General features: G+C 41.0%; 3 protein-coding genes across 10 annotated transcripts in view; 2 read left to right on the top strand and 1 right to left on the bottom strand.

Annotated features, from left to right (window-relative positions):
- The window catches only part of FRMPD1 (FERM and PDZ domain containing 1), a 150,991-nt gene extending 138,569 nt beyond the window's left edge, over positions 1 to 12,422 (bottom strand). Inside the window, exons 1-6 of one of the 4 annotated variants that reach the window (XM_072841972.1) lie at positions 12,266 to 12,422; positions 7,895 to 8,012; positions 5,662 to 5,771; positions 2,426 to 2,534; positions 2,056 to 2,178; positions 1,097 to 1,269 (exon numbers count right to left, since the gene is read on the bottom strand). The gene's annotated coding sequence lies outside the window, so the exon portion shown is untranslated. The remainder of the gene's footprint in view (positions 1 to 1,096; positions 1,270 to 2,055; positions 2,179 to 2,425; positions 2,535 to 5,661; positions 5,772 to 7,894; positions 8,013 to 12,265) is intronic. The other 3 variants (XM_072841973.1, XM_072841980.1, XM_072841974.1) reach the window with 3 other exon arrangements.
- Positions 12,423 to 12,541: 119 nt separating this feature from the next.
- On the top strand, positions 12,542 to 17,724 carry TOMM5 (translocase of outer mitochondrial membrane 5). The gene is made up of 2 exons (XM_072842009.1): positions 12,542 to 12,741; positions 17,094 to 17,724. Exons 1-2 carry the CDS (start codon positions 12,621 to 12,623, stop codon positions 17,126 to 17,128), a joined length of 156 nt encoding a protein of 51 aa, XP_072698110.1. The 5' UTR covers positions 12,542 to 12,620; the 3' UTR covers positions 17,129 to 17,724.
- FBXO10 (F-box protein 10) overlaps positions 17,249 to 21,488 on the top strand; it is a 63,388-nt gene continuing 59,148 nt past the window's right edge. For 3 of the 5 annotated variants that reach the window (XM_072841983.1, XM_072841985.1, XM_072841990.1), the window contains exon 1: positions 17,249 to 17,388. The gene's annotated coding sequence lies outside the window, so the exon portion shown is untranslated. The remainder of the gene's footprint in view (positions 17,389 to 21,488) is intronic. The other 2 variants (XM_072841989.1, XM_072841988.1) reach the window with 1 other exon arrangement.

Below are 21,488 nucleotides of genomic sequence, written 5' to 3'. Positions count from 1 at the left end.
AAATAGTATGTTTTAGAATTAGTTTTGTCTGGCCCTACAAAATAGGACAGGGATCATAAGGCAGTTTGGGGGGTTCCTATCAGAGGCAGCCCTTCCCAGTGTCAAATGGGGCTCCTCCAGGGCACAGAATGTGCGTGACCCAACCCTATATCTACAGTGGCTATTGCCCAGCACAGGGGCTTGTGCAGAGTGAGTTCTCAGCCATGCTATGGAATGACAGGGCTGCTTTCCCACACCCCTGAGTCCCAGGCTTCAGAGTGCCCATGGTTTTCTTCTCTCTTCCTGTGCAGGAAGGGGAAGTCCTGCCCATGATTCCATGCCAGCTGGGTTTCTGCTGCCAGCCCTCAAGTACTGGCTAGCATTCTGCTTTCTCAGTACTGTGTTGAGCCAAAGAGGGCCTCCCAAAGACTCCAGGTACCAGGTTTGGGCACAGGCTAAGTCCACTTGGTTCCATTCAGTTCGGGAACACTCAACAAAGCCCATTACCTTCTCAGCCCCAGGATGGATGCTAGAGACACAGAATTAGAGACACATGCAACCTTGAAAGACTGTATGTGCACCAGGGCATGAGTGGTTAACAGCGATGACTGCAGTGGGGCTGTCTGGGTTTGTATTCTGGCTCTATGACTCACCACCTGATTATCCTTGGGTGAATATTTATTTTCACTGTACCTGAGTTTTTCATTTAGAAATGGAAATATGAGCCTGCCTCAAAAGGTTGATGTGAGAATTATGACAAATTCCGATTATGATCATTATGATTTAGAACCATGCTTGGTACAGAGCAAATAATAAATTTAACTATTACTATTTTTGACCAAAAGTTGCTCCTCTTCCCAGGTGGCCTAAAGCTTGGCACATCTCCCTTAATTCTCTCTGCATCTGACGGGTTTCCTCATTTTCAGGAGGGGCTTTTCTTTGCTCCTGGCCCATCCCATTGCTGAGAGCCAAGAACGACACATCTCCACCCTAAACTTGGTCAACACAGAGGAAGGACCAGATTTGAAAGGTGTCACCCTAAGCCAAGAGCCTGAGCATCCCTTGTGCCCACGTATTTCCAGTTCTTTCAGAACCAAAGGCAGGAGTTTCCACATACCTCTCAGAAATTCAGATACCGGGATCCCTGGGTGGCGCAGCGGTTTGGCGCCTGCCTTTGGCCCAGGGCGTGATCCTGGAGACCTGGGATCGAATCCCACATCGGGCTCCTGGTGCATGAAGCCTGCTTCTCCCTCTGCCTGTGTCTCTGCCTCCCTCTCTCTCTCTGTGTGACTATCATAAATAAATAAAAATTAAAAAAAAAATTCAGATACCAACGAACAGTGAGCACAAAAGAATCTTCCCAGGAATTTTTCTGAATCATAATGTTATTTTCTTCTCTACTCACCCTACATTCTCCACTGAATAGTGGATCTTCTTAACCAGTAAAGGTTGACTATGATGTATTTATTCAATTAGGCAAATGCATACTATACTTTTCCTTGCACTTCCCAAGGAATCATTAATTATCAAAACCACTACCACCCATTTAAGACAGATAAAATTTAAAGTAAACTGGATTTTTTTTTTTACTTGACTAAGGTAATTCTGGATTTCCATGACTTGAAAGTCTCACATTCCAAATAATCTCAATTCACCCACCTAACAGTTCCAACTCAAAAATACATGTTGCTGCCATGCCTGCCCTAGCCATGCTCCCAGTGGTACTCCTTGCATCATCTCTAACACAATTTGGATAATATCAGTGCAAAGGAGATAATCAAAGCTATTGACCAATAAACACAAAAACTTTCCCCAAATGTGATCATTTTATTATTTAGCAAAAATCAGCACTGCTCTGCTGCCCACCTTCACCCACTCCAATTCTTGGAATTGCTTCTTCATGATAGACTTGAGTTAGATCCTCAAGATACAATGTTGAGCTACTATGCCCCAGAGGTCTCTACGTCTAGGATGATTTAAACAAATCTCTGTCCTAGCTTGGTTTCCTTTTGCTGAAGACTGCTTCTGACCTGGAACCAAAGGTTAATTGCCCTTATGCTCCTAGTACATACTTACCTGCTTCCTTCCACTCGTGTCCAGGCCACACACTGATTGCAGAATCCCACAGCATCAATCCTGGAACAGACTTTGGAGACCAGCTAATCCAAGCCCTCATTTTACAAACACAGACGCTGGAGCCTACAAAGAGGAAGACGTTTGGCCAAGGTTACACAGCTCATTAATGAAAGAGCTGGAATTAGAATTGCCAAACTGGAGATTCATCTCCCTGTGGTGTCATTCTTCCTCCAACTGGTTCTTTTGCTCTCTGCCCTAGTTGGCTTTCATGCATTCACCACACAGTCCACACCCTCCTGGGATGTGTCAGCAGCCCATAAGGTTCACCCAGAGCAAACTAACCCAGCTCAGCTGGCCTGGGGTGCTTTACCTGCAGAGGAACGAATGTCATGTGACTCTCTTGGAAACAGACGCACTGGGTAAGGACACATGTGATGTTCAAGTGTATCCAGCACAGCATGTCTCCCAAGTTCGTCATGCTGAGAAACAAGCAAAACCTACGAGTCACTCATAATGTCTGATACTTTTAAGTTCTTTTTCGTAGGCCTGTAATTTCAGGTTACCCTACAACAAAAGCTTGGTATTGTCCCCCTAAAAACAATATATTTAACATCAAAAATTTACTCAGGAGATACTTTGTGAGCATTGCCAATTTGCTAGGCATTATGCTATCAGGAATAAACAAATGAGGAAAGCATGATTCCCAACATTTTGCAGTGGAAGAGGCAGACACATAGACAATGGCCAGATATTGTGTTAAGAGCTTTGAATCTAGGACAGCAGGTCCAAATCTTAGAGAACACAGAAGTAGCAGCTAAGCGAGCACAGGAGGGTTAGTGGAGACTTTTTTAAATGATATTTTAATTTTAGAATAGTTTTAAGATTTACAGAAAGGTTGCAAAGATAATACAGAGGGTTCTCATATACCTTTCACCCCAGTTTCCCATAGTGTAAACATCTTCTCTTACTGTGAAACATTTCTTAAAACTGAGGAACCAACATTAGCTCATCACTTTTAATTAAACTAATAGAGACTTCTTGAAGGAAGTGACATATAGGGTGATTTCTGAATGACACTAGAAGTTAGCCAGATGAAGAGGTAGGAAAAAATCATTTTAATCAGAAAGAAAAGCATGGCAAGACCCAGAAGTTAAGGGTTTTGTGAGTTCAGGGAACAGCCATGTGGAGGTGGAGGTGGGAAATTTGCAGGGGAAGAGGACAGAAGAAGAGACTCCTGATATGGGAAGAAGAGTGGAAAGGGTGAAGTGAAGGTTAGTGAAGAGGACAGGAACCAGATTGATAAAAGGCCTTCTAAACAGACCCAAAGCATTTGTACTTTTTCCTGAGCACCATGAGGAATAATTAAGGCATTTTATCCAAGAGACTAACATTATGAAAACTATACTTGAAAAGATTAGTTAGACTGCAAGGCAGAAAACACACTTGCAGGGATACGACAGAAGAAAGAAGACGAGCTGATGGGTAGCCTGAGCAAAAATCGTGGTTGGAAGGGACAGAAAGAATATAATGAATTTTAGAGATAGTACGGAGATGGAATTGATAGAACTTGATGGTTAAGCAGATATAGAAGCAAGGGGAGAAGGAAGGCTCAAGGTTGACTCCAAGATTTCTGGCTTTGGCAACTGGAGGGACTGGATGGTGGTATCAGTTATTAGGCCACAGAGCACAGGAGTTAAGGTTGATTAGGAAGAGAAGAGGACTGGTTGCACTTTGAACAGTGATGTATGATGTATCCATGGGACATCCAAGGAAACAGTGAAGTCAATAGGTTCGTTGGATATATGGGTCTGTGTTTCTGGAGAGAATTATGAGTTAGAGACATATATGGTGAATCATTAGCTTAAGGATGGCAATTAAAGGCAGATTAGACTTCCCATGAGAATGGAAAAGGGTCCAGGAAAGAACCTTAAAGAAAGTGGCCATTTAGGAAGAGCTGTGGAAGGAGGATGTGGAGCATCTAGAGGAAAACCAGAAGAATGTGGTACCCATGAACCTAGGAGGGGAGAGCTTCCCTGAAAGGGTCATGTGACCAGCAGTGTCAAATTGTGCAGGGGCAGGGTAGAGGCCCACAGGGTCCTTTGGATTTGACAATAAGGACTTCCCTTAAAGGAAGCAGTTTCAGAGAACAGGTGGGGCCAGAAGCCCAATCCGTCCTTAGGCTACAAAATGAATAGGAGGTTAAGACAAGAGAAATAGGAGAATGGATCATAATTTTAAAAAGATTTACTGTGAATCAGAGGTCAGAGAGAACTGAAATGAAGATGACAAATGATAGTAGGTCCTGTTGCAGTAAAAAAAATTACTTGTTCCATTTAGAATATGCCAACGCCATCATTTTTCTAGAGAAAAATTATATCTTATGATTAATAGTAGCTACCATTTAAAGAATTCCCACCCTAGGCAAGCACTTTGAAGTTCATCATCTTATTTAGCTTTTAAAACACTTGGAAGTAGATATTAGATCTCTCTGTCACAGATGAAGAAACAAAAGACCAGAAAAGTTCAGACACAAGATCTCAAAACAACTTCATGGAGCAACTGGAAGTTCAACCTAACCTTTACTCCAAAGTCCCCATTTTTCCTATTGCAACCATACTACCTCTTATAAACATGTCCTACAGTTGGCCTTCATTTCCAGTGCAAATGGCCAGAGCTAAAACAGATGGTCAAGGAATTCCATCCACGACTGTGAGAGCCCTGAAGGAAGAAACAGGTAACCCAGGCACACACTTCTTGTTCAACGATAATCTCTGAGTAAACAATAAAGAATCTCTGGTTTTGAATCCCAGAGATTCTTGCCAGGGACTCAATATGTCCCTTTTGTTGGGGAGATAGGCAGGGAAGCGGTTAGTGGGGAAGGTGTGAGGCCAGGTAGCTCAGAGTAAATCAGTCCATTGCTAACTAGAAAAGTTAGGATTGTAGATAAGGGGAAACTGGAAAATTCTAAGAGAATCTTACAAAAATTATTTTTGGCCTAAAGAAAACAAAGAATAAAGGAAGAACCAAGCTGCCTTTATACATCCAACGAGAAGAATGATCCCAACTGGCTTCTGACACTTAGGAAGACATAACTAAAACGAGTGGGAATATGGCAGAGAGAGGCAGATTTTGGCCTTAAGGAAAACAGCTGCCTACCTGAAGACAGATGGAACTGCCCAGTAAAGTGTGAGCCCCCTGCCACTGCTGACTCTAGTAGAAGCAGGGATGTTAGAGGTAGGGGTCAAGCATCAGAGAAGGACTTTAAGAGACCCCCTGGATGTTAAGACAAGTTTTCACAAAATAAAGCCTGGTGTTTATTTTCCCCAACTGGAGTCTAAATATTACATGATGGGAAGATTGGCATGTTCCTTAATTCACAATTGGTACGATGCACAGCAATTCAACTTTAATATGCAAGAATAAAATGTATTCCTACTTTTAGGAAGCTCTGTGTTTGTTTGTTTCTTTTTTTTTTTTTTTACTGTGTTTGTTTCTAAGATGATAAAATATGCTTACAGGTAGCTACTCATTGGTTTTGATCAGGCAGGGCTGTCATCCTGAAAATGTCAGGGAGAAGGTGTGGAGAATAGATACTGATAGCCTTACCTTTGTTTTCTGTGGAGACTGGATATAAAGAGCTCACTTCTTGCTTTTTAAAAGGGCTCTTGACATGGGATGAGAGGTCATCCAGCAGTGTAGGACTGGACCTATAATCACTGAGTCAATAAATAATTATCTCTTTCCTCTTCTTTCACTTTATAAATATTAATCAAACACCTATTATACTACAGGCAAGAAACCTGCACTTTTTATTGAAGGCAAAAAACTATACCCAGCTGTATAAACACATGTCCATAGCATACATGTGTGTTTTTGTGTAATGGAGATAGTATGGGAGTAGTGACAATATCAGCTCTCCAATCTCAGTGGGGAGATGGCTGGTAACTGTTATGTGTTCTAAATAATGTCGATGCAAACTAAGACCTTCAGTATGTTTTACTTTCCTTGCTGCAAAATAATTAGAATTTACAGCACAAGGCAGCAAACCTCCTTTAAAAACAAATAAAATAAAAACAAAAAGTTTCCACCCCTTGTTTGTAGTTCTCAAAGGTGTTGAGATCTGACACCTACACTCTTGGCCAAACAGAGCTTTTTCCTCAGACAAAAAAAAGGTCACTAGGAAAAATTAAGAACTTAAGGTAACTTAAAATTATTACTTAAGGTAATAATTGTAATGATTGGAAATTTTTTTATGTGTGCACAAAGATATTGTTAGAATCATGTTCCCTGAAATTTATTTATAGAAAAAATATGAAAGCACATTAAATGGCCAAAGGTAGAGGAATAGTTAGATAAATTTTGGTACATCCATGTAATGGAATACCATACAGCCACCATTAATGATGCTTAGAAGAATATTTAAAGATATAGGAAGACAGTCAATATAACTTAAACAAAAAATGCAAGTTAAAATAGCATATACCATATGGCATATATATGTGGTGTGTAGATGTATATATATATATATACACACACACACACACACGCCCAAAAAAGGAAAGAAAGCTATACATGTATACAAAAGAAAAAGAAAGGCTGATAGATTGATTACCAATACGTCAATAGTGGTTGTGTGATTATGGGGGATTGTTCTTTTTTTCTTTTCCCTTATTTTTTTTTATAATGAATTTTATTTATTTATTTATTTATTTATTTATTTATTTATGATAGTCACACAGAGAGAGAGAGAGAGGCAGAGACACAGGCAGAGGGAGAAGCAGGCTCCATGCACCGGGAGCCCGACGTGGGATTCGATCCCGGGTCTCCAGGATCGCGCCCTGGGCCAAAGGCAGGCGCCAAACCACTGCGCCACCCAGGGATCCCCTCTTTTCCCTTAATTGTATATTTTCTGGGACACCTGGGTGGCTCAGCAGTTGAGCATCTGCTTTCGGTTGGGAGTGATCCCAGGGTTCAGGGATCCAAGCCTGCATCAGGCTTCCTGCGGGGAGCTTGCTTCTCCCTCTACCTATGTCTCTGCCTCTCTCTCTGTGTCTCTCATGAATAAATGAACAAAATCTTTAAAAGAAAAAAAAGAAAGACAGAAAAAGAAAGCAGAGTAGGGGTATTGAGGAAACAGGACGATCATTGAATCCAGGGGAGGGATGCTTACAGATTAGACTCTTTTGTCTCCTTTTGAAATTCTCCATAACATCAAAAATCCCAAACAGCATGGGTCATAAGATCAAGCCCCACCTTGGGCTTCACACTGAGTGGGGAGTCGGCTTGAGATTCTTACTCCCTCTCCCTCTCCTGCCTGTGCTCTTTCTCTCTGATAAATAATAAAAATAAATCTTTTTAAAACTTATGTGTTTTCTAAATTATATAAAAATAAACATGTACTTTTATGGAAAAAGTTATTAAAAGTATATGGTTATATTATTACATATAATATATATTTTACTATATATGGTTTCAAGTAGTTATATAGCCATAAATAAGTTAAAGCAAGTAAATTTTGAAGTTCTTTTTTTTAAAGTTCTTTCCTTAATCTTGCCTATGATATATAAAAATTATTTAACATACTTTAAAATCATTATTTAAGGATTTTTATTTAGGCAAACAAAAACAAGTTATACAAAAAGAGGTAAAAATAAATCACTACATTAAAATATTATGGAGGACTTTGGGTAAATTTCTTTGGGGACAATTTCCTTTTTACATGATAGATATACAAAGCTACCAATTTTTCTTTTTCTTTTTCTTTTTTTTTCAATTTTTCAATTCTAAAGGTTAGCAGATATGAAGTTCATCACTCAGGGGGTACTTTCTGAGTTTTTACCATGTATAAATATCAATCCTGTTGTTTGGAGGATTAACGTGAGTGTTCCTTGTACTTGAGGTACTTCCAGTCTACTTTGAAAGATCAAACATTCATGAATCATCCAGACAACAAAGCCCTAAAAATTAGAACAGAGAATAGGGTATTATAGAAGGTAAACGCCAGTGAGGTGAAGGTTATCAAAAATCTACTTATGTTCTAAAGTCCAAAAGGTCCCTCTTCCTGACGATGCCTCTTGCAGGGCTATAATTTCTAGAAGTAAGCTATCCCACTTGCTGGGTGAGGATTCTAGTTAACATCTATCACAGAGCACCCCTTCCCCTGTCCTCACTTTTGTTTCATACATGGTGGGTCCTGGATGGACTTCAAAACAAAGTTTATTTGGGGAACACCAGACCATGTTCATCTCCTGAAGGAATGAGGAAGAAGATATATGGAGCTGTCTAGTAACATGGTCCAGATTAACTACTACTGATGGGGGTGGAAACATGGAAAGAAGGACTGCCATCACCCTCTTGATGAATGGCAACCACCCTTTCTCCTGTCCCTCTCAAACTGAGGTTGAACAACACCCCATTCTTCCAATCCTTACCTCTGAGGGGAGGATCATCCCCTCAGATGATCCTCTCAAAGTATTTAAATCTGCAAAGTAGTGGGGGAAAGTGCTGAACTGGAAGCCCAGAGACCTACCTGAGTTTACACTAGCTCTACCTCTAGACTCCTTCTAGGCCTCAGTCTCCTCCTCTATCAAATGAAGGGTTGAACTGTGCAATACCCAAAGCCTATAGCTCCCTATACATTAGAAACCACAAGGTTTCTGTGAATATATGTCCAAATTATTCCCCAAACATGAATCATCCATAAATCTCTGACCCTGTAAATACAAATTCCTCCCCAATGATGGAATTGAAATGCTTAATTTTCTTACGGGTAAATTGGATACACCAAACAATTGTGTGTCTGGGAAGTCGAGGCAAAGGAAATAGCTCCTAAATCCCTCTTGTGATCAAAATGGAAAAGAAGATAGGCTATGACATCAGCTAACATTTCCTCTATGATCAGACTAGAAGTATCAATATGAAATTATGTGTGCATAGTTTTCATTTTTACCTTTCGTAACAAAATCATAGGGAATCCTTTGCTTTTAGCCTTTCAGCAAGATTATGAAGGAAGAACAGGAAAGATGAACATAATTTCAGCATTTTTGAGCTGCAAGTGATATTAAAGATTAGGCCCAACCCCCTCATCATTCCAATGTGGGAAAAAAAATGAAGAGTCCAAGCTGTGGCATAGCCCACTCCGATGCGATGCGAACTTCCTCCTGTGTCCTCTCCATTTGTCTCATGTAAACCAATGGTCAGTGGACTATACCGCCACCCACAGGCCAAAAAAGGAGGGGTGCCCCCCCCTCCCCAAAAAAAGAGGAGCCTAAGCTCTTTTAATGAGTTTTCTTCATTCCAAGTGGAGGAGCCATGCAAGGGGAAGACAGAGTTCAGGCATTTTTGAAACAGTTCACCCTCCTAAACTGTATCCAGAACCAGTTCCTCACCTCAAGACCGACTGCTCATTTCTTTCCACTACCTTCCTGTCTCCCTACAGGTAGGCTGCCAAGCACCACATACCTCTCTAAGAGAATTGTTATGAGAATAATGTTGCCCTTTAACAGGTCAGCTATTTGCCACATCACCAGTCCAGTCAATAAGTGCTGCTTCATATAGCATTGGATGAATAAAATTCAAACGCTAAAAAGTGGATCTTTTTACCAAGATACATGACTTTTTGCTAATTTCTCCCCTCTTTGAATCCCTGTGAACCCAGGCAAGTTACTCAAAAACATCTCAGTAAAGAAAAAAAATGGTAGTTCTATATGAGAACTGTGTAACTAAACTCAGTCAGCATCAGGGACCTCAGTTACTGGTCCTCATTCCTTGAGGAATGAGGTCTGCCCATCACCAGCAGAAAGATTTGCCAACTCATTTTGCCAACTCATTTTGCCTCACTATTTAGATGGATGAGATATGCCTTCTTGTTACATTCTTCCTACTGCATTCTTCTTCCTGGCTGCCTTGATGCCAGACCACATTTGATAATATTTTGATTCCCATACACTCCAGACCAGAATGCCCTAGATGATGCAATTAGAAATAAAAATGCTTAGATTGTTAGAACTGAACAGGACTCTCAAGAGCATTTAATCATATCTTCTCCTTTTACAACTAAAGAAATGGAATTGCATTGAAACAGAGACTTGTCCCTCATCACATGGCTTGATGGTGGCAGTGCCAAATCTAGAGGCTGTATCTCCAGTCTTCCTGTCCAGTTTCTTTCCACAGCCCCTGCTGCTTTCCAGGGTCAGTGCAGGCTTTCTATACACTCTCAAAGTGTTGGATAGTGGCTGCTCCTTGGGAGCAGCCCCTTCCATTCCAGAGCTGCCTCTGCTATTCCCCTACATGAGTTAGGGATAGGAGAGGTTACTAAAGCCCGAATATGTAGAGGAGTTCTCTTTCTTGCCCCAATGTCTTACATTCTATCAATCAGGAAAGTGGGCAGCATTGCTTTAGTTACCAGTTACTGCAGTAAATTAATGTTCTAATTTATCCAAAACCAATGTTGTGCAATGTGCAGTCAGGAAGGCACATTCTCTTTTTGTTTGTTTGTTTGTTTGTTTTTTAGAGAGGGCAGCTGGCGGAGGGAGGGAGAGTGAGAATCCCAAGCAGGCTCCATGCCCAGCTCAGAGCTCAAGGTGGGGCTCAATCTCACAACCCTGAAATCATGATCTGAGTTGAAATCAACAGTTGGACGCTTGACAGACTGAGCCACTCAAGCATCCCAGATATATTCTGGTTTTGAATTATGTGAGCAATTCAATCATCTGGTTTGTGTCTAAAAATTATAAATGGCTGGGCACTTGGGTGGCTCAGCGGTTAAGCGTCTAGACACCTTTGGCTCAGGTCATGATCCTGGGGTTCTGGGATCAAGTCCTGATCGAGCACCCTGCAGGGAGCCTGTTTCTCCCTCTGCCTGTCTCTGCCTCTCTCTCTCTCTGTGTCTCCCATGAATGAATAAATAAATAATCTTTTAAAAATTATATATGGCTAGTTGGCCTGCAAAATTGGGGGCTGCACTCTTTTGATGACTCTGTGACAGGGAATCTGATTGCACTAAACCTCTACCTCCTGACTCCAGTCTTGGCTATCCAGGCAGGCACTACTGGTTAAAGATTAAGAGAGGAGCAGTGGGGTGCAGGGGAAAGAGAGTGCAACTTGACATTATAATTATCTGCATTAGAACCCTGCCCCTGGGCACCTGGGTGGCTCAGTGGTTGAGCTTCTGCCTTTGGCTCAGGTCATGATCCCTGGGGCCTGGGATGGAGTCTCACATCCAGCTCCCCATAGGGAGCCCGCCTCTCCCTCTGCCTATGTCTCTGCCTCTCTCTCTCTCTCTCTCTCTCTCTGTCTTTCACAAATAAATGGATAAAATCTCAAAAAAAACCCATCACTACCCATCACTAGCAGAATGACTCTAAGCAGTGCACTTGGTTTCTCAGCTCCCCCTCCTCGTCTGTGAAATGTTGAAAGGACCTGAACTTGTTTTATATACACTGTATTACTGGGCCAATATGATAATCTATCAGGAACAATTAACACCAGAAATGAGAATATAGCGATAATATGGAGTTAAAAACTTTTATGTCTGAGTCCTACAAACGTAAATATAAAACCCTACTGCAGGGGTGCCTAGCTGGCTCTGTCAGTATAGCATGGGACTTTTGATCTCAGGGTCCTGAGTTCAAGCCCCAGCTGGGGCATAGGGCTTACTTTAAATAAACAAACAAATTTCTATATATAATAAAATGAGGCTGACAATAACATTTTTAAAAACCTATTGCATTTACTAGCTGTGTAATGTAAAGCAAGTTTCATCATCTTCATCTTTTGTTTTAACTTCTCAGGAAATTTTTCAAACATGCTCAAAATAGACTAATTAAAATGCTATGTTAATCATTCTAATTGATTTTCAACATTTTTCTTTTTTTTTTTTTAATTTTTATTTATTTATGATAGTCACACAGAGAGAGAAAGAGAGAGAGGCAGAGACATAGGCAGAGGGAGAAGCAGGCTCCATGCACCGGGAGCCCGATGTGGGATTCGATCCGGGGTCTCCAGGATCGCGCCCTGGGCCAAAGGCAGGCGCTAAACCGCTGCGCCACCCAGGGATCCCAATTTTCAACATTTTTCTAATATCCTTTCCTCTCCCTTCCTCAACACTCCCCACCCCCCCCCCCCGCCAAGGTATTTTAAAGTATATTTGGGCAAGTTGTTTTAAAGCTGTGCTTCAATTTTCTCACCCAGGAAATGGAGGTTTTGATACCTAACTCACGGCGTAGAACCGTAGCTATTATGAAGTACGGCGGTGTCTTCGGGCACCGCCCGCTCGGAGGTGTAAAAGCACTCTGCGGCGTACAGCGCCCGGCTCAGGACACAGGTTACTGCACAGCCCGGAGGACCCGGCGTCGCGCGTGACTGAGAGACTACGACCGCCCTCTTCAGGCAGCTCCCTGCAGAACCTCTCAGGCAGGAAGAGGATTGTCCCTCGCAGGCCCCCGTCGCCGCGCGCGAACACGAGGGGCGGGAACAGGAAATGGGGTGGGGCCGAGTTCCGGGCGCCCGGCAGCCTCTGAGGAGAGTAGAGCGTGGCCGCCGCAAGGCTGAGAAGCAGAGCCGTGATGTTCCGCATCGAGGGCCTTGCGCCGAAGCTGGACCCGGAGGAGATGAAACGGAAGATGCGCGAGGATGTGATCTCGTCCATACGGAACTTTCTTATCTACGTGGCCCTGCTGCGAGTCAGTGAGTGTCCTTCCCGGGCTGCGGCCGCGAGACCCGCGGGGAGCTCGCGGACTTGGCCCGCCCGACTCTGGTCCTGGGGTTCTGTGGCGGCCCGCGAGCTGAGCGGTCGCGGGGAGGGTAGGACATGTGTGTCGAGGAGAGCGGGCGCAGGCGCAGCTGGGGGTCTGCGGGTCGGGGTCCGGGTACAGAAGTGCCTGCGGCGGCTCGGGCTGCGAGGGTAGTCCCGCCTCGCCCTGCCTTAAGAGCGTTTGAATGGAAAGAGCCTCGAGGGTTACTACCTCCGCCTCGCAGCAGCTCCCGTTTTGCCGACAGAAACGGGGAGCTCGAATGGAGAAATGGCTGGCTCAAGGTCACTCAGAGATCCAGTGAACGATCTTGCTCTAGAATCCACAGTTCTTAATACCACGTTTCCTTCCTTCAGTGCTGACCTCTGAGATACAAAAAAAAATATTGCTTATTTGTACAGAGGGTGAGGTAAATAATTGCTTTTTTTCTTTCTTTTTTTTCTTTCCTTTTTTTTTTTTTTTTGGAAGAAATGAGAAGGAAAGGGTATGAGTCTATATGGTTAATAATAATAATACCTGAAGGTTTATTTGAATTTACGTTTGGCCGAAGCATATTTTTGCGTTGTCTGGTCTTGACAGTAGTGCTTTGAGGGGAGACGAGGCTTAAGGTGCTGTATATCCCGCTTGCAAATGAGAACTCACCTTTCAGAGGGTCTTAACACAAAATGTCAGCGCTAAAGGCACACTAGATATTAGAGCTGGGTGCACCTCTGTAGGTCACGTCTCTAGCTTTGCTGATAGGAATCTCAGAAGTGATTTGCACCCCACCCCCCAATTCTCACTTCACCTTTCTTTTCATTGCACCTTGTTGTGTTTTGCGAATATGTCTGGTGGAGAGGCAGAAGTGATTCAAATAAATAAAGGCCATACCGAGGTCATCCTGTAGAAGGCTCCTGTTGGGCCTAGGCCAGAGCTCACTGAAGCTTGGTACCCCATCACTGACTATGGTATTACCTTGTTTCCCCAGGAGAGGGAGCCCTGCTGAACAGAAACCCAAATCTTCAGCTTTTTTTTTTTTTTTTTTGCAACTCCCAACTTATTTTTCTCTTCTTACCTTTTTTGTTGACTTAGCTGCCAGTAAAACATTTGCTTCTTTTCAGTGACCTTTGTATCTGATATGAATTAGTTTTCTTAGGAAAAAAAAATAGAGAATACTGTTTCACATTACCACTTTTTATTTTATTTTTTAAAATATTGGGGATCCCTGGGTGGCGCAGCGGTTTAGCGCCTGCCTTTGGCCCAGGGCGCGATCCTGGAGACCCGGGATCGAATCCCACGTCGGGCTCCCGTTGCATGGAGCCTGCTTCTCCCTCTGCCTATGTCTCTGCCTCTCTCTCTCTCTCTCTCTCTCTCTCTCTGTGTGTGTGTGACTATCATAAGTAAATAAAATTTAAAAAAATAAAATATTTTATTTATTTATTCATGAGAGACACACAGAGAGAGAGAGAGGCAGAGACACAGGCAGAGGGAGAAGCAGGCTCCATGCAGGGAGCATGACGTGGGACTTGATCCTGGGTTTCCAGGATCAAACCCTGGACTGAAGGCAGCGCTAAACTGCTGAGCCAACTTACCGCTTTTTAAAAGAAGATATAATCTAAAAGAAGATATAATGGGTATACAGTTGACCCATTTAAAGTGTGCAGTTCAACCTAAGGGTCTATCCATAAACGGACAAAGAAGATGTGGTGTGTATATACAGAGGAATATTACTTAGATATAAAAATCTTCCCATTTGCAACAACATGGATGGACCTATAGGCTATCATGCTGTGTAAAATAAGTCAGAGAAAGATAAATATCATATGATTCCACTTATATGTGGAATCTTCAGAAACAGACTGATAAACACAGACAACAGACTGGTGATTGCCAGTAGGGAGTAGAGTGGGAGATAGACAAAATAGGGGAAGGAGCTTAAAAGCTATAGACTTAAAGTTACAAAAAAACAAGTCACTGGTGTACGGTATAGAGATAACATAGACAATACTGTAGTAACTTTATGTGATAACTAGACTTATTGTGGGGATCATTTCATAATATATAAGAAATTGAATCACTGTGACATACACCTGAAACTAACAGGGTACTGTGTGTTGATTATATTTTATTTATTTATTTTTAGTTTTAGGGTTTTTTTATATTTTATTTAAAAAGAGAAAATTTTTGGATCCCTGCGTGGCTCAGCAGTTTAGCGCCTGCCTTTGGCCCAGGGCATGATCCTGGAGTCCCGGGATTGAGTCCCACATCAGGCTCCCTGCATGGACCCTGCTTCTCCCTCTGTGTCTCTGCCTCTCTCTCTCTCTCTCTCTCTCTCTTTCTCTCTTTCTCTGTCTCTCATGAATAAATAAAATCCTTTTAAAAGAAAGAAAGAAAGAAAGAAAGAAAGATTTTAAAAACAAAGGGTATAATTTAGTGGTTCTTAGCATAGTCAGGGTTGTGCAACCATCACCACAATCCATTTTAGAACATTTTCTTTACCTCTAAAGGGGATACCATGCCCATTAGCTGTCATTCCCCCATTTTCTCCCTTCCCTTTCCCTTGGCAACCACTAACCTGTTTTTTCTTTATGGATTTGCCTTTTCTGGACATTTCACAGAAATAGAATTGTAGAATATGTGACCTTTTGTGTCTAGCTTATTTTATTTTGCATAATGTTTTCAAGGTTCATCCATATTACAGCACATATTAGTATTTCCTTCATTTTTATGGCCAGGTAATATTCCATTGTGTGGATGTGCCACATTTTGTTTATTCATTTAATGAATGTTACTTTTTTAATCTGACAAAAATTAGAAATATCTGGGCATACTGCTGACTTTGCCAACTTTCAACAGATCTCAGTATCTTCAGTTTAATGTTAAAAATATGCTTTATTACTTTAGTATGGGTATTGAGAAAGAAGATCCTTCAGGCCACTTTTTTGGTCATGGCCCCTTCTAGTTTCTAATTTTTTAAATTGTGGTAAAATATATATAAAATTTATTTTTAAGTGTACAGTTTAGTGGTATCAAAAACATTCATAATGTTATACAACCATCACCACCATCTCCAGAACTCTTTATCTTGTAAAACCAAAACTCTCTCTGTGATTTTGACATCTCTTAAGGCTCTCATATAAGTGGAATCATACAATATTTGTCTTTTTGTAACTGGCTTATTTGACTTTGCAGAGTCCTAAGGTTCATCCATGTGATAGCATATGTCCGAATCTCCTTCCTTTTTAAGGCTGAATCATATTTTATCATATACCACAGTTTGCTATCCATTCATCCGTCTTGGATTCAGATTGCTTCTACATTTTAGCTACTGTGAGTAATTCTGCTATAACATGGATATACAGATATCTCTTTTTAATTTTCTGAGGACCCACCATACTGTGATCCATAGCAGCTGTACTATTTTACATTCCCACAAACAGTGCACAAGGGTTCCCATTTTTCCACATCCTTGCCAACAGTTTGATAGTAGCCATCCTAATGGGTGTTAAGTGGTATCTCATTGTAGTTTTAATTTGCATTGTCCTAGTGATTGGTGATGTTAAACATCTTTTTGTGTGCTTTTTATTTCGGCCAGAGCACTTTTAATATAGGACAGTCATAACACTTCTTTAGATTTAGATCCCTCTAACAACATTTTTGTTTTCTAGCCCTTTCTCTTTGCACCTTCATACCAAACCCTATAAGAACTGAAGTAAGATTGTATCATAAATGATTTGGATTACATAAGTGTTATATGGCTTTATTTATTTGGGAGAGGGGAACAGAGGGAGATGGAGAGAGAGAATCCCAAGCAGACTCTGTGCTGAGCAGGGACCCCTGGTGCCGGGCTCAGTCTCAGACCCTGAGATCATGACCTGAGCTGAAATCAAGAGTCAGACCTTTACCAACAGAGCTACCCAGCACCCTTCAGATAGGTTTATAAAGGTGAAAAATGGCAATTTGTTTTTTCTAGTGTTTTATTCCTTTAACGGTTAAATCACCCAAAGTAAAAAGAGTGTCCTTTAAAGGAGGATTGAATTTGTTCTTTATGGTCGTAAGAGAACTACCTGGAGAAAAGATTTTATATAGCGTAAAAGTGGACCTTAGAATATAGTCAGAGCTTCATGACATTGGAAAGATAGTGAGTCTCTTTTACTAGGTTTGCAGTCTCAGGTTTGGCCATTATTTGGAGTTGTTTTTAAAAATGTAGTAAACTAAATCTCTAAGATTTCCCCTCCAGTCTTATAAATTCTGTAATGTAACTTTTGGGCTAATAGATCTGAAATTCTGGGTTTATTTTTCTTTCAGCACCTTTTATCCTAAAGAAATTGGACAGCATATGAAGATGGGCATCACATGTGAATGCGAGATATGAGGAACCCAGTTACAATTTCTACTCGATCTGCAAATGAATAGGCCCAGAAAGATGTAAGAGACTCTTTGATGAATGGACATAAAAATTCTACTTGTTAAGAACAAGTGTGGCTCTGGTAACTGACCTTCATAGCTAAAGTTTAAAAATACTTGGGAAGTAAAGACATCTTGTGGTGATAGTACACCCATATGCCTGTGATGTTCAGCTTCTGTGAATGTTGATATAATTGTAAGTAATGTCAAACTCTATTTTCTAACAAGTATTAATTATAAGGGAATTCTGTCTACAATAGCACTGTCTTGCTAATTTCTGTTTACATTTTTACTTCTTTCTGGAGTACATATGCTGAATTGTTCCTTATGATTAGTTATATTTTACAAAAGCCAGCACACAGCCACAACAACACTTGAGCACAGGACCATTGGTCTATATTTTTAATTAAAGTATCAACTAAGAAAAAAATTGGGATTTTATTTCTCTTAACCTACTTTTTGCTGCAGACCTCTTTGATGTTGTAATTATTACAAACTACATTAAACTGAGTTCCTCTTGTTTTGGACTGAAGGATTTGCTGATGCTGATAAAGTGACATTATTTTATTGTTGAGCAATCTTTATGTATGAAAGGCAACATTACTGCTTGATGCTGGGAATCTATAGTACCACCAAAGGAAAAAATGCTGTATTTTACATCAGATAGTTCTCTAAGTTTATTGGAGGAAGGGGACAGTCCTTAACCTTCTTCCCAGAGGCAACTACAGTTACCTCTTTTTTAGCTAATTGCTTTGGTATTTACCTTCATGTCTCTAAACAGCATGATTATATTGTTATTTTTTGAATTTTCTCTTTAGACCTTGCCTTCTCCATGTATGGAAGAATTAGGTCTCTTTCCTCTCCTTAACTCCATCGCTCTTACCTCTCCTCATTTCTTCTTCCTTCCAATGTACCTAGTGTGCTTTTGTTTGAATTAATTTCATAAGAACTCTAAATGCTGTTTGTTTTCTTTTCCTATACGTCTTTTTGTTTTCCTAGGCTTCATTTTCTATGAACTTACCAGTAAATCAACTAGACTTTTTGTCAAGTATCTAAATTGATCCCAGTGTTCAGTTTCACTAGATACTCTGTTTGATCTTGTCAAGTAAGTCTTTCCTAGGGCTTTCTGACCTGTCCCAGTCTGGACTGTAGTCTCCTGTGCCTGGTAAAGGGCTGTATTCTGGGAACTCCCTTCACTGCAATCCTGAGAATTCCTTTCCTCTTCTCCCATGTTGGATCTCTTGTTTCTGTATCTTGTTTTCTTTATCTCCTGTCTAGTATGCATTTGAGTCTGCATTGAGTATAGTACTTCTGCCCATCCCTGCCTGGCATCCCATAATCCAGAGAACCCTCTATTTTACCCTTTTCAGAAAATAAACTACTTATGAAAGGGAGCTGAGCAAGAAGCTGCTTAATGTTATGTAGAATTGCAGAGAGCATTCCAAATACTTAGATCTTCAACCAATCCTTATTTTAGTGTCTACTCCTTCACTCCTACTTCCAAAGGTAGATGAAGATCTTGGTTCCTGAACCTTTTAGGGATTCTGGGATGTAAATTGGGTTGTTTGTTTTAGTTTTCTTGGGGCTACCATGTTATTTGCTACTTGTCTGTTTCCAACTTCTAACATTTTACTATTGTCTCCTCTCTTCTTTTTCAATTATTTTAGGTTTATGCCTTAAAATGAAAATCTTTACTGTCATTTAATGGAATTTCAGGAGGGAGTGGAAGTAGATTTATGCTCGATCTACCATCTTTACCCAAATAGCATATGTTTTTACCCTGTGATGCTGTGTTTCATGTTGGTAATTTAGATCCATTCCTGACCTAAGGAGGTGCGGTAAATAGCACCATGGTCACAGTCACTGGCCCTAAAGACAAGCAGACTTGATTTTGTTTCCTGATTCCAACACTTGGGAGATGAATGACTTTTAGCAACTGAACCTCTATATCTCATTTTCTTCACCTATAAAATTAGCATAGTGGGAATATCTATCTACTTCAGAGTATGTAAGGATAAAGTAAGAGAATGCAAGTGGAGCCATTAGCACAGTGCCTAACATTTGCCAAATGCTATTTGTTGTTAATGGTTAGTGTTAATGGTATAAGGTGATTAGAAGTGATTTGTGCTAGCAATCACTGCATTAGTAGGTTTCATTCATATTTTCAGATGTTGTGAGATAGCATGCTTAATTCTAATTATATGCAAACTTCAACATTACTTAAATTCATTATCTAATAACATTGTTAATTTTGCAGATGAGGAGTTTGAGACTCTGGAAGATTTGGTGGCTAATAACAGCTGTCCCAAGGTTGAGGGGCTTTTAATGCTTGCTTATTGTATCCTGTCCTTAAGTGCTTTTCTTGGGATGTGTGATTGTTACCCTGGTTTCCAGCAGATGTTCAGGCTAGGGTAAGGGAAATGTGATGGTGTGTTTTTTTTTATCACTGACTTTTTAAAAATTCAGGTCATAAACTCCACAGGGTTGTGGGGTGTCTAATACTTAATAAACAGTTTGAACATGGTACATCAGAAAACAATTGGCCATGTGCATACATTTGGTTTGAAGGTGTAATGTGAAATAGGAAAGAACCATAGCAGATTGGAGTTTTGTAAACTTAAAATGGAGCATAAAAAGAAATGTGGATAATTGGGAGAAAATATTATTCCACAGATTTTATAGAGGGATACAATCTTAGAATTTTGCTCCTCAATCAGGTTAGTGTTCTTCCTACTACCACTGAGTTTCATTATTAAACTCCTTATCATTGCTTTTTGAAGTTCTTCCATAAGTAAGTTACCATTTCAATAACACTGTGTTCCATAGGTTACAGGTGGGCAAACATGGGCCTAGATTTGGAAGGAAGAACAAGTGTAGGAGTGTGAACTTTCTTCCCCCTCCTTTGCTTGAGCTAAGCATATCTGTTTACCTCTAAGATCAGGCAGGCACCAGATAGATATAGTAGATGGTAAAGAAAGGAAATCAGCTAGACATTTTAACCTTCTGGTAAGGGTCAAATGATAAATACTTTAGACTTTGTGAGCTCTGTGCCCTGTCAACTCTTCTTGCAGTGTGAAAGCAGCCATAGACAATATGTAAACCAGTGCAGCTTTGAGCTGTCAGCAGCCAAAACTCTTAGCTGCTGGGGGAATGAGTGCCTTGGTCCTAAGGTTGAGATCTGGGTCATTCACCACAACATCCACCATAGTCCTCTTGAATCCTCACCCCTCCACATCTAGCTTGCCATTTCTCTGTTCTCTTTCATAGTTCAATGCCTCAGTGAATTGGTTTTTTTTTTTCCTTTTAAGATTTTATTTATTTATTTATTCATGAGACACACACAGAGAGACGGCACTGAGATAGGCAGAGGGAGAAGCAGGCTTCCATACAGGGAGCCTGACGTGGGACTCGATCCCGGGACTCCAGGATCATGCCCTGAGCCGAAGGCAGATGCTCAACCGCTGAGCCATCTGAGCCATCCAGGGATCCCGAAGTGGTTTATTTTCATTTCCTTTCTCTGGTGGTCTGTTGAGCCCACTCCAGTTAGGCTTATATCCCCAGTGATCCTCTGAAACTGATCTTGTCAAGGTTAACACTGACCTGTCTCACACTGTCTGCTGCACTGGACACACTATTTGATTATTGTAACCACCTTGCAGACCTTCCATAACACTAATCTCCTAATTCTTTCCACCCTTTCTATTCCACTTACCCACTCTTCTTCAGGTTCTTTTGTGGGTTCCTCCTTATTTCTAACATGAAACTTGCAGTACCCCAGCCTTTAGTCCTCAGATCTCTTCTATTTATTGAATCTCCTGCTTAAAATTCTCCAAAACCTCCCTATCTTGCTCAGTAAAAGCCACAGTGCCTCCAATTGCCTACAAGGTCCTGTACAGTCTGCTCCCCATTACATCTCTGATCTCCTCTTTTATGACCCTTGCCTTCTTCACAGCATTCCAGCTACACAGGCCTCCTAGCTTCCTCAAACAAACTAGACATGGTGCCTCAGGTCCTTTGCATTGGCTGTTTCCTCTGTCTGGAATGTTCTTCCCTTAGATTTTTAAATGTCTCACTCCTTCAGGTCTCTGCTTAATGGCATTTTTTTCAGTGAGACCTTTCCCACTGTTTTATAAGTTATGGGATGTTTCAACTTGTGAAAATCCAGCAAGTTGTATACTTACGCAATTTCTTTTGTTATCTATCTCCCTTCATTTAGTATATGCTTTATGAGGGTAGGGATTTTGTCTGTTATGTTCACTGTAGTATCTTAGTACCTAGAAGGCATCCTGGCACCTT

The sequence above is a fragment of the Canis lupus genome, chromosome 10, assembly GCF_048164855.1.
Source record: "Canis lupus baileyi chromosome 10, mCanLup2.hap1, whole genome shotgun sequence".
NCBI classification, from domain to species: domain Eukaryota; kingdom Metazoa; phylum Chordata; class Mammalia; order Carnivora; family Canidae; genus Canis; species Canis lupus.
The sequence above is the reverse complement of the archived record's forward strand: the minus strand, read 5'-3'. Positions and strand labels throughout refer to the sequence as shown.

Bases quoted from the DNA above. Each gene is read 5' to 3' on its own strand.
- TOMM5 (XM_072842009.1), top strand. From the start codon at position 12,621: ATGTTCCGCATCGAGGGCCTTGCGCCGAAGCTGGACCCGGAGGAGATG. The intron at 12,742-17,093 runs GTGAGTGTCCTT...TTTTTCTTTCAG, and splicing joins CGTGGCCCTGCTGCGAGTCA to CACCTTTTATCCTAAAGAAA.